Source organism: Engystomops pustulosus, chromosome 5 (assembly GCF_040894005.1).
Source record: "Engystomops pustulosus chromosome 5, aEngPut4.maternal, whole genome shotgun sequence".
NCBI lineage: Eukaryota > Metazoa > Chordata > Amphibia > Anura > Leptodactylidae > Engystomops > Engystomops pustulosus.
The window spans coordinates 15,506,194-15,525,081 of record NC_092415.1 but is presented as its reverse complement, the minus strand read 5'-3'; the positions used below and the strand labels follow the sequence as shown (position 1 = coordinate 15,525,081).

The following is an 18,888-nucleotide window of genomic DNA, read 5'->3' as shown; positions in this document are numbered from 1 at the left end:
CATCCTCTACACCTAGAGGAGAGGAGGTTCTACTATCACCATAGACAGGGGACATCCTCTACACCTAGAGGAGAGGAGGTTCTACCATCACCATAGACAGGGGACATCCTCTACACCTAGAGGAGAGGAGGTTCTGCCATCACCATAGACAGGGGGCATCCTCTACACCTAGAGGAGAGGAGGTTCTACCATCACCATAGACAGGGGGCATCCTCTACACCTAGAGGAGAGCAGGTACTACCATCACCATAGAAAGGGGGCATCCTTTATACCTAGAGGAGAGGAGGTACTACCATCACCATAGACAGGGGGCATGCTCTACACCTAGAGGAGAGGAAGTTCTACCATCACCATAGACAGGGGGCATCCTCTACACCTAGAGGAGAGGAGGTTCTACCATCACCATAGACAGGGGACATCCTCTACACCTAGAGGAGAGGCGATTCTACCATCACCATAGACAGGGGACATCCTCTACACCTACAGGAGAGGAGGTTCTACCATCACCATAGACAGGGGACATCCTCTACACCTAGAGGAGAGGAGGTTCTACCATCACCATAGACAGGGGACATCCTTTATACCTAGAGGAGAGGAGGTTCTACCATCACCATAGACAGGGGACATCATCTACACCTAGAGGAGTGGAGGTTCTACCATCACCATAGACAGGGGACATCCTCTACACCTAGAGGAGAGGAGGTTCTACCATCACCATAGACAGGTGGCATCCTTTATACCTAGAGGAGAGGAGGTTCTACCATCACCATAGACAGGGGACATCATCTACACCTAGAGGAGAGGCTGTTCCACCATCACCATAGACAGGGGGCATCCTCTACACCTAGAGAGAGGTGGTTCTACCATCACCATAGACAGGGGGCATCCTCTACACCTAGAGGAGAGGAGGTACTACCATCACCATAAACAGGGGGCATCCTCTACACCTAGAGAGAGGTGGTTCTACTATCACCATAGACAGGGGGCATCCTCTACACCTAGAGGAGAGGAGGTTCTACCATCACCATAGACAGGGGGCATCCTCTACACCTAGAGAGAGGTGGTTCTACTATCACCATAGACAGGGGGCATCCTCTACACCTAGAGAGGAGGAGGTTCTACCATCACCATAGACAGGGGGCATCCTCTACACATAGAGGAGAGGCAGTTCTACCATCACCATAGACAGGGGGCATCCTCTACACCTAGAGGAGAGGAGGTTCTACCATCACCATAGACAGGGGGCATCCTCTACACCTAGAGGAGAGGAGGTACTACCATCACCATAAACAGGGGGCATCCTCTACACCTAGAGAGAGGTGGTTCTACTATCACCATAGACAGGGGGCATCCTCTACACCTAGAGAGGGGTGGTTCTACTATCACCATAGACAGGGGGCATCCTCTACACCTAGAGAGGAAGAGGTTCTACCATCACCATAGACAGGGGGCATCCTCTACACCTAGAGGAGAGGCGGCTCTACCATCACCATAGACAGGGGGCATCCTCTACACCTAGAGGAGAGGAGGTTCTACCATCATCATAGACGGGGGGCATCCTCTACACCTAGAGGAGAGGAGGTTCTACCATCACCATAGACAGGGGGCATCCTCTACACCTGGAGGAGAGGAGGTTCTACCATCACCATAGACAGGGGGCATCCTCTACACCTAGAGGAGAGGCGATTCTACTAACACCATAGACAGGGGACATCCTCTACACCTAGAGGAGAGGTGGTTCTACCATCACCATAGACAGGGGGCATCCTCTACACCTGGAGGAGAGGAGGTTCTACCATCACCATAGACAGGGGGCATCCTCTACACCTAGAGGAGAGGTGGTTCTACCATCACCATAGACAGGGGGCATCCTCTACACCTAGAGGAGAGGAGGTTCTACCATCACCATAGACAGGGGGCATCCTCTACACCTAGAGGAGAGGAGGCTCTACCATCACCATAGGCAGGGGCATCCTCTACACCTAGAGGAGAGGAGGTTCTACTATCACCATAGACAGGGGACATCCTCTACACCTAGAGGAGAGGAGGTTCTACCATCACCATAGACAGGGGACATCCTCTACACCTAGAGGAGAGGAGGTTCTGCCATCACCATAGACAGGGGGTATCCTCTGCCGTGATCAGTGAAGCAGCTGGTGCAATAAGCTTGTATTCTATCTGTAAGGGAGCATACCGCCGTGTGCTGGGGAGGAGGAGGAGGTGACCCCTCCTCCCTCCACAGGAAATAGCGGCGCACGGCCGCACACCAGGCAAAAGATAGAGCATGTTCTATCTTTTCCTGGTGTGTGGTGCGGAACGGTGCCACACATGTGCGGCACTGTATCCCCGCCGTGCCGCCATTGCCGTCTATGGGGACGTATATGCGGCCGCATGTACGTCCCAGCTGATGGCAGTGTGAATGAACCCTAATGGAGCGGCCGTCCAGTCACCAGATCTCAACCACGCTAAGCTGTGGTGGAAGAAGCTTGACCATATGGTGCACAAAAAGTGCTCATCAAGCCAATCCAACTACAGCGAGGGGCCCCTGGTGGCATGGGGTGACATTTCTCCAGATTATTTAAGCAAATGAGCAGCTAGAATGGCAAAGGTCTGCAATGCTGTAATTGCAGCAAATGGAACATTCTGTGATGAAAGCAAAGACTGAAGGAGAAAATTATTATTTCAAATGAAAAAAATAATATTTTGAACCTTGTCAAAAATTTGAAAAAGAAATTGAAAAAGTAAAAGTATGAGTTTTCATGGAAAACAAATGATTGTCTGGGTGACCCTAAACTTTTGAGAGGGAGTGTATAAGAAAACAAGCATACATCAAGATCTCAGGTACCCCTGGTCCAACGCCAATGTGTATTCTGACATACATTCTGAAAATATCTCATACATATCTTCTTACATTTCTCTATGTAGTATGTAGACTAAAAAAATGAACTATGAATCTGTCTACAATGTGCTGCTTTTCTTTCTAAGAGTCTTATGATTAACTCTGTAAACATGTAGTCTCTCCTTATTTACAATGTTGTGTCCCCACAAATCTGAGCAGTAATGTCACAGGCATAATCTAGGCACTGAAAAAATCTCCGGGATGACAAATACTATGATTCATATGCACGGCTGTAAACACCTGTGTATAAGCAAAACTGCATGAGATGTGCAGAGATGTGTATTCTTAGTACAGTAGTGCATCTACATACAGTGACACTGGGGCTCTGGTTACACACCCTAAAGCACTCCTGGCTCATTAGAAAAGTTGATTTTAGAAGGAAGGAGGCCATGGATAGAAAATACAGGCAGTCCCCGGGTTACATACAAGATAGGGTCTGTAGGTTTGTTCTTAAGTTGAATTTGTATGTAAGTCGAAACTGTATATTTTATCATTGTAATCCCAGCCAGAATTTTTTTGGTCTCGGTGACAATTGGATTTTAAAAATGTTGGATTGTCATAAGAACCAGGATTAACAATAAAGCTTCATTACAGACACCTGTGATAACTGTTATAGCTGATTATTGTAGCCTAGGACTAAAGTACAGTAACCTACCAACATCCAGTTGTCCATCTGTAACTAGGGGTTGTTTGTAAGTCGGGTGTTCTTAAGTAGGGGACCGCCTGTATAAGAAGATTACCACAGTCATGGTGCCTGGATCTATGAGTAAGTGTCCCTGGTCTGTGCTATGCTGATTTTGAAAATGCCTTTGTCAGCATTCTGAATCATTTCAGTAGTTTAGAAAAGTTTATTTCACATTACCTGGTGTGTGTGTGTGTGTGTCTCCTTATACGTTCTTCCTCTACTCAAAACCATCCCCCTCCCCTGCTCAATGCACATAACAAGAAGAGGGGAGGATGGAGATAGATGGATGAGTGTGGAGGAGAGGATACTGATACAGACACACACAATTCCCCCTCCCAGGACACACATATGCTGCTGGCAGGTACCCAGGTAATGTGAAAAAAAAATTATAAGTTACTAAAATGATTCAGGAAAAAAAATATCAGAATTGCTGTTTTTGTTTATATGCCATTAAATTGCACCAATAAACATAATGTCAGGTTTTCATGCAGAAAAAATGCAATGGGTGTTGTAAAGTGCCAAAACTTATTTATATAAGTAAAAATATTTGTACAAAAGAATTAATACTTAAAAATGTATATAAATGTTGTGTTATTGTAATAGTATTGAGTCAGATTATCCCATTTTGGCAAATTAATGTTATTGTTTGTAAAATGAAAATTTATACAACCTTCCAATATACTTTCTGTACCAATTCCTCACTGTTTTCCAGATCTCTGCTTATAGAAAGCTTCTATGTTTACTTTAAGTGGACAGGTACCTGACCCTGGTCATACAGGCTCGTTAGTATCACAGAGAGTAATCAGAGACGTTTTTTATAACGAGCCGTGCAACTGTGTGACCATGGTCAGATTTCTGTCCACTGGAAAACTGTGAGGAACTGATACAGAAAGTATACTAGAAAATTGTATAACTTTTTATAATACAAACAATGAAATTTACTTTGCTGAAATGGGAACACCCCTGTATTAAAACCATATTGGAAAGCTTCTAAAAAAATAATTCAATTTAGCTATTTCTGTCTAAACTTGCAGTTTGATTCTATAGATCCACGACAGAAATACATACTGGGGGTCATTTACGAGGGGCCCGATTCGCATTTTTACGACGGGCTAACCGAATTTTTCCGCTTTGCGCCAATTTTCCCTGTATTGCCCCGGGATTTCGGCGCACGCGATCGGATTGTGGCGCATCGGCACCGGCGTGCACGCGATGGAAATCGGGGGGCGTGGCTGAACGAAAACCCGACGGATTCGGAGAAACCGCTGCATTTTTTTAAAAAAAGTGTCGCTGGACACGCGCTTACCTTCACCAGGCAATGCATCGTGTACTCAGGACTTCAGCGCAGCAGCGACACCTGGTGGACGTCGGAGGAACTGCCTTAGTGAATCGCCGGAAGACCCGAATCCACCGCAGAGAACGCGCCGCTGGATCGCGAATGAACCGGGTAAGTAAATCTGCCCCACTGTCCCCAAACAACCAGTACACCACAGAGTAGGTGAACCATACCCTGTCCTATCTGACACATTGAAAATTAAAATAACAAATCCACGAGCTGCCCGATAGAAGCATATGTTATATAGATTACATTACATTCTAGCCTCCCATCCACCAAAAAAAAAAGTTAATCCCAATTTAAAAAAATAGGTAAACTTTACAGCAAAACACATAAAGTAATTGTTTAGACTTACAGACTTGTATCTTCAGCCGATGGTGTATGTGAACATAGTTTGAACAGGACAAGTCTAAGACTAATTGTATAACACTGAAGGTTGTATATTATCTGAGGAATAATAATATCCTAAAAGATGTAACACCAATGAATACAAAGGGAGTTCACAACACAAAGAGATTTGAACTTTTTTTATGAGGTATCAGGGGAGTAACCAAAATAACCAACATGTTTTTCTTCTTTAGTGTTTTTTTCTCTTACAGGTATAAATCAAAATTATGGCGTCATCCTATGCAATTACATTCCAATTCTGTAGAAATAGTTCATATTCAAGTGTAAGAACATTTAAAAGGGTTTTCCTACAAAACAAGTTAGGCCCTATCCACAGATCAAGAGAATGGGGGGTCTGATGGGGTCCAATGTACCTCTGTTGGACCCCTCGTCGCTCCCTGAGATGAGCGGAACAGCTGATCGCGCATGGCCAGGCTGCCGCTTTAAAGAGAACCCGTCAGGCAAAATAACCCCCTAAACTAAATATATTTTCATAAACTGCCATTAGAGAGCATTGCCTCTATCCCTTCATTGTCCCTCTACAGGCCTGTAAACCTAAGCAACGAGGTCCTAAAGCTGTATGCAAATGACCTGTGAGATGTCCAATGAGTCATAAGCTGTCCAGCTTATTCATGAGTGGGAGGCACAGCCACACCCCCGGTGCTTGACTGACAGTCTGTATAATGGAGTGAGGTATAATGGTGTAATGGCTCCTTCATGTGCTTCCTGTTGCTGGTGCTCCCTGCAGCCTGTGTGTATCAGATACTCCTATACACATGACTGACAGCCTGTATAATGGTCTGATTTGTGCGGTCGCACATCGACAGTGGGTGCTGATAAGGATTAGGGTTCCCACCCCAATGTAATCGATAAATAAATTAATCCAAGCACTCCTTTTGATTTTCAGATGCCAGAAAGTGATATTTATTTACAAGAACGTGATCAGTTGGTGACGTTTCGGCCTATCACAGGCCTTTGTCAAACACTATAGGATACAAAGGTTTATATACATAAGCATGTAGAGCTAGAACAATGTATAGACCATAATGATACTAGGTACATGGAGAAGATATATACTTGTCTAGTATATATCTTCTCCATGTACCTAGTATCATTATGGTCTATATATTGTAAAAACTATATACTTGTAGATTAAAGGGAAGCTGTCACCTGATTTTACCCCATAACATTCATAGCTCCCTAAGGTAGGGTATGAAATGTCCTTTCTTGAATTCCTTGTGAAATCTCCCCCGTTAACCTATAAAACATTTCATCCAAAGTCATGTGAAAATCAGCAGAGAAGAGTGATATTTTACCTGAGTTGAGTCAATTTTAAAAACTGGGATTGTCAGATGCTTCCGTTATGGTGAACAGAAGATATCTTCCATTCACCTGAAGGTGCTAGCAGTTTAATGAGGACAAATGCGGTGACCCTTTAGAGTCCCTTTAAAAGATTAGAAGATTCTTTTGTTCCAAATTCAACTACAGGCAGTCCCCGGGTTACATACAAGATTTAGGTTTGTTCTTAAGTTGAATTTGTATGTAAGTCGGAACTGTAGATTTTATCATTGTAACCCCAGCCAGAACTTTTTTGGTCTCTGTGACAATTGGATTTTAAAAATGTTGGGTTGTTATAAGAATCAGGATTAACAATAAAGCTTCATTACAGACACCTGTGATAACTGTTGCAGCTGATCATTGTAGTACAATAAATTACCAATATCCAGAGGTCCGTTTGTAACTAGGGGTCGTATGTAAGTCGAGTGTTCTTAAGTAGGGGACCGCCTGTACTTATAAAGAATGTCATGGGGGTCTGGGGACTCATACTGAGTTAAGTTACAGGGTCGCCAAGTTTTGTTTCCTTTTTGCATATAATATATATTTACTTTAAATAAATGGCATTATGGATTTATGCTACTAAAATAAAATTCTTTCTTCAATTACTCAACAGTGACATTGCGATCAGAGGCTGCATTATGAACTGTGTTTTGAAAAGCAATTTAAGCGCATGGGGCAGGAGTTCCTGTCCATGTGCATTTACACCTCAACACATGTTTTTGGAGTGTGGGAGGAAACGGAGGAAAAGTTTTATCCGCAACATTTTAGGGCCTGTTCACATTTCCGTTATCTCATCCATGTGCCGGCCAAATATCACAAACTGACCACTAACCAGGGGACAGGGCTCAGTGCATTGTAGTGATATATGATGCAGGGAGTCCTTTCTACCATTATGTAGACATGATTACATTTTGCTCTGCAGTTTGCACAGTAGAAGGATAATCTTACAAGAAGTGGCCAGTCTGTCAAGTTTAGCCATCATATGGTCCACATATGTTATTTAAAAGTGGGCAACAGCAGTTTTGACCTTATAAAAGCGGACAAATTGCATTGCTGGAAAGGCCGATCTTGGGGACACCTCCATTTATTCCTGCCCCATGACCTCACAGTACAAACAGTCCCTGGGTTACGTACAAGATAGGTTCTTTAGGTTTGTTCTTAAAGGGGTTTTCCAACAAAGGAAAGTTAGGCCCTATCCACAGGATAGGGCTTAACTTGCTGATCAGTGGGGGGGTCTCAGTGCCGAGACCCCCGCAGATCGCGATAAAGAGGAGTTTGTCGGACCCCTCATCGCTCTCTCAGTTTAACAGAGCAGACGTCCGTGCATGACCGTTCTGCTATATTAATCTCTATGGAGCTGAAGGAGATCGGTGAGCGCTCTGCAATTTCCGTCAGCTCCATAGAGATTTATGGAGCAGAATGGTTATGCTCGGCCGTCTGCTCCATGAATCTGACAGAGCCACGAGGTCCCTCGTTTCCACGATCTGCGGGGGTGTCAGCACTGATCAGCAACGGGATAGGGCCTAACTTTATTTCATGGGAAAACCCCTTTAAGTTAAATTTGTATGCAAGCCGAAACTGTATATTTTATAATTGTAGCCTGGGACTAAAGTAACATCCAGAGACTTCACCAGAGGTCACAGTGGGCAGAGGGATCTGTCTGTAATTAGAGGTCGTCTGTAAGTCGGGTGTCCCTAAGTAGAGGACCACCTCTAAATCATACTGTGGAGAGATGAATGGAGAGGGCTCAAAAGCTGAGCCCTCTCCATAGGGGTTTAACCATGTATCTCATCTGATCTCCATATTGAATAAGAACTGTATTAACTATAAGTATCTCATAAAATAGGACTAAATTTAGGTTAATAAACTTGATAGTAAATGTTACAGTGGCGAGGCCCTACAGAGATCATGAAGCCAATTGAAATATAACCCCTTTAGGAAGCAAAAAAAATTCCATTAAAATAATATCTGCCTAATTTTTCCCACATCAACAAATGAACCCTGAAATCAGGACTTACTGTGTGGAATGGTGAGGACCTTCCTGGTCGCATGTTGATCACAGTGAAGTAAACCTATCTATGGAGGAGAAAAACCACATTTCTTTAAAAGACTAAGGAGTTACTCACAACATTATAGGAATGCTTATTATGTCATCAAGTTGTATAATGAGATTAAGTACAAAACACGTATTCCAGCGTGTTCAAAGTATTCCAGAACATCATTCAAAGCCTCGATAATCACCTTATGAGTATAAAGGATGAGTCTACCTGGCTTGTCTTATTTAGAGAAAAATCATAACATCATGGTAACATGCAATTGGAGGTATTGGGGCTCATTTACTAAGGGTCCGAACGGAGCACTTTCGTTGGGTTTCCCGAGTATTTCTCTTTTGCCCTGAATTGCCCCAGGGTTTTGGCGCACTGCAACAGAAATCGGGGGGCGGGCTGTCTGACAACCCAACGGATTTGGACAAACCGGGGAATTTCAAAGGAACCTACCACCACGAATCTACCTATTAAGGTAGATCGGATGGTAGGAGGATCAATAGGACGAGAGGATAACCCTTTTTCGATAACTTTTATTAGATTTATAAGCAAACTTTCTTATGCAGCTACTGGGGCGTGGAGTAGCCGCATCTGAGGTTACACGGGGCGGCTACTCCATGCCCCGGTAGCCTCTTTTCTCCTCCTACTCACAGTCTTCGGCCGACGAACCTGCCGTCTGCGAATGCGCAGAAGAGCAGGCCCGCACCTGCGTGATCACTGCTCCAAAGCCGGAGCTGCACAGGCGCGGGCCTGCTGTTCATCGCATGCGCAGGCGGCAGGATCATCGGATGAGGGCGCGCAGCTACGAGGAGCTGCGCGCCAAAGATTATGTGTAGGTGGAGAAAGGAGGATACCGGGGCGTGGAGTAGCCGCCCCGTGTAACCTCAGATGCGGCTACTCCACGCCCCAGTAGCCGCATAAGAAAATTTGCATATAAAGCTAATAAAAGTTATCGAGGCATGTGAGGATTAGCCCTTAAAAGGGCTATCCTCACGTCCTATTGATCCACCTACCACCCGATCTACCTTTATAGGTAGATTCGTGGTGGTAGGTTCCCTTTAAAAAAGGAAATGTGTCGCAAGATCAAGCACTTACATGCACCAGGAAGAAGCAGGTGAACTCTGGCGGAGCTCGGTGCAGAAGCGGCACATGCAGGAACTCGGACGCACGATCTTAGTGAGTTGCCCCGGACCCAAATCCTCGTCGGACAACAAACGCAGGAACGGGAAAGTAAATCTGCCCCAATATGTCAAAACTTTCGTTCTCTTGAATACTCATAAAAAACATACCAACACACTGCTATAAAATTGTATATTTGTAGTGATTCTTAGAAATTAAATATAAATGATTCCATCAACTTTTTGCAATTTCTCCTTCATAAGGAGTATCTGCCGCTCTCCGGTGTGGTGTAGTATATAGAGGATGTTTTTCCTGTGTGGTGTAGTATACAGAGGATGTGTAGGGGCAGCACGGTGGCTCAGTGGTTAGCATTACAGCCTTGTAGTGCTTGGGGCCTGGGTTCAAGTTCCATCCAGGTCAACATATGCAAAGAGTTTGTATGTTCTCTCCGTTTTTGTGTAGGTTTCCTCCGAGTCCTCCAGTTTCCTCCCACAGTCCAAAACATACTGGTAGGCTGATAAGATTGTGACCCCCATTAGGGACAGGGACTAATGTGCTCTGTGCAGCGCTGCGTAATCTGTGTGCGCTAAATAAATAAAGGAATTATTATTATGTGTCTCCTGTTTGGTCTAGTATATAGCCGATGTGTCTCCCGTGCGATATAGTATATTTATGATTTATCAGCTCTCCTGTGTGGTGTAGTTTATAGTGGATGTGTAAATTCTTCTGTGTGGTGTAATATATAGAGGATGTGTCAGCTCTCCTGTGTGGTGTAGAATAGAGAGGATCTGTCAGCTTTCCTGTGTGGTGTAGTATATAGAGGGTGTGTCAGCCCTCCTGTATGATATAGTATATAGAGGATGTGTCAGCTCTCCTGTGTGGTGTAGTATATAGAGGATGTGTCAGCTCTCCTGTGTGGTGTAGTATATAGAGGATGTGTCAGCTCTCCTGTGTGGTGTAGTATATAGAGGATGTGTCAGCTCTCCTCCTGTGTGGTGTAGTATTTAGAGGATGTGTCAGCTCTCCTGTGTGGTGTAGTATATAGAGGATCTGTCAGCTCTCCTCCTGTGTGGTGTAGTATTTAGAGGATGTGTCAGCTCTCCTGTGTGGTGTAGTATATAGAGGATGTGTCAGCTCTCCTCCTGTGTGGTCTAGTATACAGAGGATGTGTCAGCTCTCCTCCTGTGTGGTCTAGTATATAGAGGATGTGTCAGCTCTCCTGTGTGGTGTAGTATATAGAGGATCTGTCAGCTTTCCTGTGTGGTGTAGTATATAGAGGATTTGTCAGCTCTCCTGGGTGGTGTAGTATATAGAGGATGTGTCTCCTGTGTGGTGTAGTATATAGAGGATCTGTCAGCTCTCCTCCTGTGTGGTGTAGTATTTAGAGAATCTGTCAGCTCTCCTGTGTGGTGTAGTATATAGAGGATGTGTCAGCTCTTCTCCTGTGCGGTGTAGGATATAGAGGATGTGTCAGCTCTCCTCCTGTGTGGTGTAGTATATAGAGGATGTGTCAGCTCTCCTCCTGTGTGGTGTAGTATATAGAGGATGTGTCAGTTCTCCTCCTGTGCGGTGTAGGATATAGAGGATGTGTCAGCTTTCCTCCTGTTTGGTGTGCATTGGGTACGGGCCGTAACACGGGGAAAGATAGGACACATCTGTATTGCTCTGTGTGGCCATTGCTGTACCCCATTCGGTCGTGTGAATGTCCTTCTGACAAAGCCGCAGGGTGAAACGTACGTATAGGTTATTCTGTCTGCGGCGTTGCCCTACACACTGACAGGATAACACAAGGTACACATATGACTTTATTTTTTATTTACTTTTGTGTTTTTTCCACATGGATATATTTCCAGCATGTCTGATGTTTTAGGACACAATACATCTCCTGTGTATCATTATACCCTTCACTCAATATGATATACAAGTACTGCATGTGCTGGTTTCCATGCATCTTAGATTATTGCTATGTATTATATATTCCCCCATTTACTTTTAGGTATTAAGCTCATTTATAGCGTTACCTTGGAGGTAGTATATCTCTTTGGAGACATGTCATAACTGGTATTGTCCCAGTCAATCTAGGCTTTGGTCACCTGTCAGTGATATATGTGGATGCTTAGGGTGATGCCACACATGGCGTATTGAAACCATTTTTGGTCAGTTTTTAAGCAATCCTTTAAAAAATGCATCCATTTTTAAAAAATACATGCGTTTTTTGAAAACGCATCCGTTTTTGAAAGGTTTTCCGAATTTGTGCAATAAAAAATGGATGCGGTATAAAAAATGAATGCGTTTAACGGATTGCTTAAAAACGGACCAAAAAGGGTTTCAAAACGCTGTGTGTGGCATCACCCTTAGGTGTCTACCCCCTATTTTCAGTCAGTAATTTTCTGGTGCTATATATCTGACTGTCTCTCCTTTTGACATGCCATCAGATTTTTCGTATTTGTATTTTCTTTGTATCATTATGATTAGAGATGAGCGAACATACTCGTCCGAGCTTGATGCTCGTTCGAGCATTAGCGTACTCGAAACTGCTCGTTGCTCGGACGAATACTTCGCCCGCTCGAGAAAATGGCAGCTCCCGCCGTTTTGCTTTTTGGCGGCCAGAAACAGAGCCAATCACAAGCCAGGAGACTCTGCACTCCACCCAGCATGACATGGTACCCTTACACGTCGATAGCAGTGGTTGGCTGGCCAGATCAGGTGACCCTGGGATAGACTAGCCGCTGCCCGCGCTGCTCGGATCATTCTGTGTCTGGATGCCGCTAGGGAGAGAGCTGCTGCTGGTCAGGGACAGCGTTAGGGTGCTAGTAGATTACTGTTAGGCAGGAGTGATTCAACAAGAACCCAACAGCCCTTCTTAGGGCTACAATAACGTTATACTTTTTTTTTTTTGTTTGCTTGTGGCTGGGCTTGCTGGCACTAGTAGTGCAGCTAGTACCATATTGTGAGGAATTTGCAGGGGGACTTGCTACCGTTGTGTTTAGCTCTTAGTGACACACATATCCACCCCAAAGGAGAATCCAAACGGCTTACTTACGCCTACAATAGCGTTATATATATTTTATTTCTGGTTGATCTGCTGGTGGCTGTCCTTGCTGCAGTGCATATACTAGCCAATTGTGAGGAATTTGGAGACTTGCGACCGCTGTGTTTAGCGCTTAGTGAGGCACATATCCATCGCAAAGACCGAAGTGGGAAAATTTATTAGGGGTTGGATTTCAATTAGGCACAGTCTGCCATTTCCTTTTTATTTTCCTTTTATTTTTTCATAACTCAGCGTCATCTCATCAGTGTGCTTTCATACTTGGCTAGAAAATAGCCAAAGGAGAATCCAAACGGCTTACTTACGCCTACAATAGCGTTATATATATTTTATTTCTGGTTGATCTGCTGGTGGCTGTCCTTGCTGCAGTGCATATACTAGCCAATTGTGAGGAATTTGGAGTGAGACTTGCGACCGCTGTGTTTAGCGCTTAGTGACGCACATATCCATCACAAAGACCGAAGTGGGAAAATTTATTAGGGGTCGGATTTCAATTAGGCACAGTCTGCCATTTCCTTTTTATTTTCCTTTTATTTTTTCATAACTCAGCGTCATCTCATCAGTGTGCTTTCATACTTGGCTAGAAAATAGCCATAGCAATAGGATAGCATTGTTTGGTTTTAAAAACTAAAAAACACAAAAAAAACCTAAAAAACACAAAAAAACACAAAAAAAATTAAAATAAAAATTAAAGTTATATAACTTTCATTTTCAAAATGTTTAACCCGAGGGCTAGGGGTAGAGGACGAGGACGAGGGCGGGGACGTGGGCGTCCATCTACTGCAGGGGTCAGAGGCCGTGGTCCTGGGTGGGGTGAGACACCACCTGCTGATGAGGGAGCAGGGGAACGCCGCAGAGCTACACTCCCTAGGTTCATCATGTCTGAAGTTACTGGGACTCGTGGTAGAGCACTGTTGAGGCCAGAACAGTGCGAACAGGTGATGTCGTGGATTGCCGACAATGCTTCGAGCAATTTGTCCACCAGTCAGTCTTCCACGCAGTCCACCCATGTCACTGAAATCGGCACTCCTCCAGCTCCTGCACCTCAGCCTCCTCCCCCCCAGTCTGCCCCCTCCCAGGAAAATTTGGAGCGGAAAAGAAAATATAGTGCAACCCACCCGCACGCCCAAGCCCTTAATGTCCACATCTCCAGATTGCTTAGCCTGGAGATGCTGCCCTATAGGCTAGTAGAGACCGAGGCCTTTCGCAACCTCATGGCGGCGGCCGCCCCTCGGTATTCGGTCCCCAGCCGCCACTACTTTTCCCGATGTGCCGTCCCAGCCCTGCACCAGCACGTGTCAGACAACATCATCCGTGCCCTGACACACGCCGTTTCTGACAAGGTCCACCTGACCACGGACACGTGGACGAGTGCTGCCGGGCAGGGCCACTATATATCGCTGACGGCACATTGGGTTAACTTGGTGGAGGCTGGGACCGAGTCTGACCCTGGGGCTGGTCATATACTGCCGACGCCGAGGATTGCGGGGCCTACCTCGGTCCAGGTCTCAAAGGCCTACTATGCCTCCTCCTCCTCCCACCCCTCCTCCAGCGAACTACCATCCGTGGGCATGGCGCCATCAGTCGCTAGCTCTAGGCACAGCAGCAGTGCCGTCGCTAAGCGACAGCAGGCGGTGCTCAAACTGCTGAGCCTAGGCGATAAAAGGCACACCGCCCAAGAACTATTACAGGGGATCACGGCGCAGACTGATCTGTGGCTGGCACCGCTGAACCTGAAGCCAGGCATGGTTGTGTGTGACAACGGCCGTAACCTAGTGGCGGCTCTGCAACTCGGCAGACTGACACATGTGCCATGCCTGGCCCATGTGTTAAATCTGATAGTTCAGCGTTTCCTCAAGACATACCCCAATCTGTCTGATTTGCTCACGTAGGTGCGCCGCATCTGTGCGCATTTCAGGAAGTCCAGCACAGATGCTGCCACTCTCAGGGCAGCGCAGCGCCGCCTCCAACTGCCCGCTCACCGACTGTTGTGCGACGTGCCCACGAGGTGGAATTCAACATTAACCATGTTATCCAGAGTTTACCAGCAGCGCAGAGCGATTGTAGACTGCCAGATGTCAACTTCCACCAGAACTGGTAGTCAGGTCAGTCAGCTTCCTCAAGTCTACAATGAGGAGTGGACGTGGATGTCTGATATCTGTCAGGTGCTGAGAACTTTGAGGAGTCAACACAGATGGTCAGTGGCAATGCCGCCATCATCAGCCTCACCATCCCGCTGCTTGGCCTGTTGAAAAACTCTCTGATCAGCATGAAGTCGGAAGCTTTGCGCTCGTCACAAGAGACGGGGGAAGAAGATTCCCTTGTTGATAGCCAAAGCACCCTCAGGTCTGTTTCTCAGCGCATATCGGAGGAGGTGGAGGAGGATGAGGAGGAGAATGTTGGCGAGACACAAGAGGGGAGCATTGCTCAGACCTTCACTGTTCAGCGTGTATGGGCAGAAGAAGAGGAGTTGGAGGAGGAGGAAATGGACAGTCAGGCCAGTGAGGGGAGTGAATTCTTGCGCGTTGGGACTCTGGCGCATATGGCAGATTTCATGCTAGGCTTCCTATCCCGTGACCCTCGCGTTCAAAGAATTTATTCCAGCTCCGATTACTGGGTATTCACTCTCCTGGACCCACGGTACAAGCAAAATCTTTCCACTCTCATCCCTGGAGAGGAAAGGAGTGTGAGAATGCATGAATACCAGCAGGCCCTGGTGCACAAGCTGAAACAGTATTTCCCTTGTGACAGCGCTAGTGGCAGAGTGCGTAGTTCTGCGGGACAAGTAGCGAGGGAGAGTAGGCGAGCAGGCAGCTTGTCCAGCACTGGCAAGGGTACGCTTTACAAGGCTTTTGCCAGCTTTATGTCACCCCAGCAAGACACTGTCACCTGTCCCCAGTCTCGGCAGAGTAGGGATGATCTTTACAGAAAGATGGTGAGGGAGTACGTAGCTGACCATACCATCGTCCTAAATGATCACACAGCTCCCTACAACTACTGGGTTTCAAAGCTGGACATGTGGCACGAACTGGCGCTGTACGCCTTGGAGGTTCTTGCCTGCCCTGCCGCTAGCGTCTTGTCCGAGCGGGTTTTCAGTGCAGCTGGTGGCATCATCACCGATAAGCGTACACGCCTGTCGACTGACAGCGCTGACAGGCTGACGCTTATTAAGATGAATAAAGCCTGGATTTCTCATAATTTCCAATCTCCACCAGGTGAAGGAAGCTCAACCTGAATAATTTATGCACTCCTCCTCCTCCTCTTTGTACACTAAAGCAGAGGAAACTGGCTATTTTTTGACAGGGCCCACTGGCTCTAGCTATAGTACTTTATGCATTTCATTTTTCTGGAGGGCCACCTACCCGGTCCTCTGTTTTAAACAATTTTTGGGAGTGCCACATACAGGCACTCAATCTATTCCATTTTTCTGGAGGGCCACCTACCTGCTCCTCTGGTTTGAAAACTTTTTTGGACTGCCACATACAGGCACTCAATCTATTCCATTTTTCTGGAGGGCCACCTACCTGCTCCTCTGGTTTGAAAACTTTTTTGGACTGCCACATACAGGCACTCAATCTATTCCATTTTTCTGGAGGGCCACCTACCTGCTCCTCTGGTTTGAAAACTTTTTTGGACTGCCACATACAGGCACTCAATCTATTCCATTTTTCTGGAGGGCCACCTACCTGCTCCTCTGGTTTGAAAACTTTTTTGGACTGCCACATACAGGCACTCAATCTATTCCATTTTTCTGGAGGGCCACCTACCTGCTCCTCTGGTTTGAAAACTTTTTTGGACTGCCACATACAGGCACTATCCAAATTAAATTGTCTCCATAGCAGCCTCCACACGTTGTCTCCATTGCTACCTCCAAAAGTCGTCCATATAGCTGCCTCCATACATCGTCCCCTTATCAAACGAGGTGTGTCAGGCAGAAATTTGGGTTGTTTTCATGGATTCCACATCAAAGTTGTTAACTTTGTCACCACCCTGCTGTGTTATCCACAAAATATACTGGCAAACTTTTATGATTAACCGATATTATTTCAGCGCTTCTTGCGCATCTGTTTACATTCCCCTCACCCGCCATATCCCAAACTTATAAGAACGCTACTACACTTGATCTTATACAAAAGGTTCTTAGAAGTGCTGTTTGGGGAGTAGCCTAGAGACAGGGGCTTGGATTGGCGAAAGCTCGCCTGGCAGCGGAGCGCCAGCTCCATCCCAAGATCCAACTAACATAGTTTTAACTGCAGCACCTTTAATCTACTACTAGTTCACTGCCTCCATAATAATAATAATAATAATCTTTATTTATATAGCGCCATCATATTCCGTAGCGCTTTACAAATCATAGGAAACAAATACAAATGTAATGTAACAGAGCACAACATTTGTATGGAACAACAGGAGTGAGGTCCCTGCTCGCCAGAGCTTACGGTTTATGAAGATGATGGGGTAACACGAGGTAAAAGAATATTTAATGGTCAAGCCATTCTTCTTAGGGAATAGAACAAAATATAATAAATGGAATTGCTGTCGCTTGAACCACTCAGCCGTCATCTTATATACCAGGTCCAGGGTGAATGGGACTGCAGAGAAGTCTGGTGCCTGTTGGTTGCTGGATAACAGATGGGAGGACGACACAGGACGGGTTAGTAGAAGAGTTAAAACTTCATGCAGTTAATGAGTGTTATAGGCTTGCCTAAAGAAATGGGTTTTAAGAGCACGTTTGAAACTTTGGAGGTTAGGTATTAGTCTGATAGTCCGGGGCAGAGCATTCCATAGAATTGGTGCAGCTCTAGAGAAGTCTTGGAGACGCGAGTGGGAGGTCCGCACTAGGGTAGAGGTTAAGCTAAGATCACTGGCGGATCTAAGAGCACGGGTTGGGCGATAGACTGAGATAAGAGAGGAGAGGTAGGGGGGTGCAGCATTATACAGAGCTTTATGAATGAGGGTTATTATTTTAAACTGTATTCGAAAGGAGACTGGCAGCCAGTGCAGCGACTGGCATGAACTGTAAGCATACATGGTCCCCTTATCAAACGAGCTGTGTCAGGCAGAATTTTGGGTTGTTTTCATGGCTTCCACAACAAACTTGTTAACTTTGTCGCCACCCTGCTGTGTAATCCACAAAAAATACTGGCAAACTTTTATCATTTACCGATATTATTTCAGCGCTTCTTGCGCATCTGTTTACATTCCCCTCACCCGCCATATCCCAAACTTATAAGAACGCTACTACACTTGATCTTATACAAAAGGTTCTTAGAAGTGCTGTTTGGGGAGTAGCCTAGAGACAGGGGCTTGGATTGGCGAAAGCTCGCCTGGCAGCGGAGCGCCAGCTCCATGCCAAGATCCAACTAACATAGTTTTAACTGCAGCACCTTTAATCTACTACTAGTTCACTGCCTCCATACATGTTCCCCTTATCAAACGAGCTGTGTCAGGCAGAATTTTGGGTTGTTTTCATGGCTTCCATGTTAACTTTGTCGCCACCCTGCTGTGTAATCCACAAAATATACTGGCAAACTTTTATCATGTACCGATATTATTTGAGCGCTTCTTGCTCACCTCCTTTGGTTCCTCTCTGCCACCCATTGGTTTGAAGCCTGAGTCCATTTAGAGTATGTCGCCATGCCACTCTCTAGCCTGCCGCTGCTGCCTCTGCATGCCGTCCCCTATAGTGTCAGGGTCAATTATTGGATGTTTTAGATGCTATCTAGCTTCATTCTGTCACTCTGTCATGGCCATGCTGTTGCCCATAGTTTTGGCATAATGGTGCGATTAAGCAGCCTCAGAGGCATCCATGCATGCTGCCCCTGCTGTTTCCTGTCCATTTCCGTGGTGTTTCCATCCTTTTCTGAGGTTCCCAGGTGTTTGGCCAAGCTTCCCTGTGCAGAGCCTTGGTCCCCTTGAAAAATGCTCGAGTCTCCCATTGACTTCAATGGGGCTCGTTATTCGAGACGAGCACTCGAGCATCGGGAAAAGTTCGTCTCGAATAACGAGTACCCGAGCATTTTAGTGCTC

At 45.8% G+C, this 18,888-nt stretch overlaps 1 protein-coding gene across 4 annotated transcripts in view; it reads right to left on the bottom strand.

The window, feature by feature from the left end:
* LOC140132432 (uncharacterized) overlaps positions 1-18,888 on the bottom strand; it is a 118,269-nt gene that overhangs the window by 97,966 nt on the left and 1,415 nt on the right. For 3 of the 4 annotated variants that reach the window (XM_072151208.1, XM_072151205.1, XM_072151207.1), the window contains exon 2: positions 8,664-8,721. The exons of the other annotated variant lie outside the window; for it this stretch is intronic. Coding sequence is in view for 2 of the 3 variants with exons in the window: in XM_072151205.1 (XP_072007306.1) it covers positions 8,664-8,721 (58 nt within the window). In the remaining variant the exon portion in view is untranslated. The remainder of the gene's footprint in view (positions 1-8,663; positions 8,722-18,888) is intronic. 4 annotated transcript variants of the gene reach the window in all.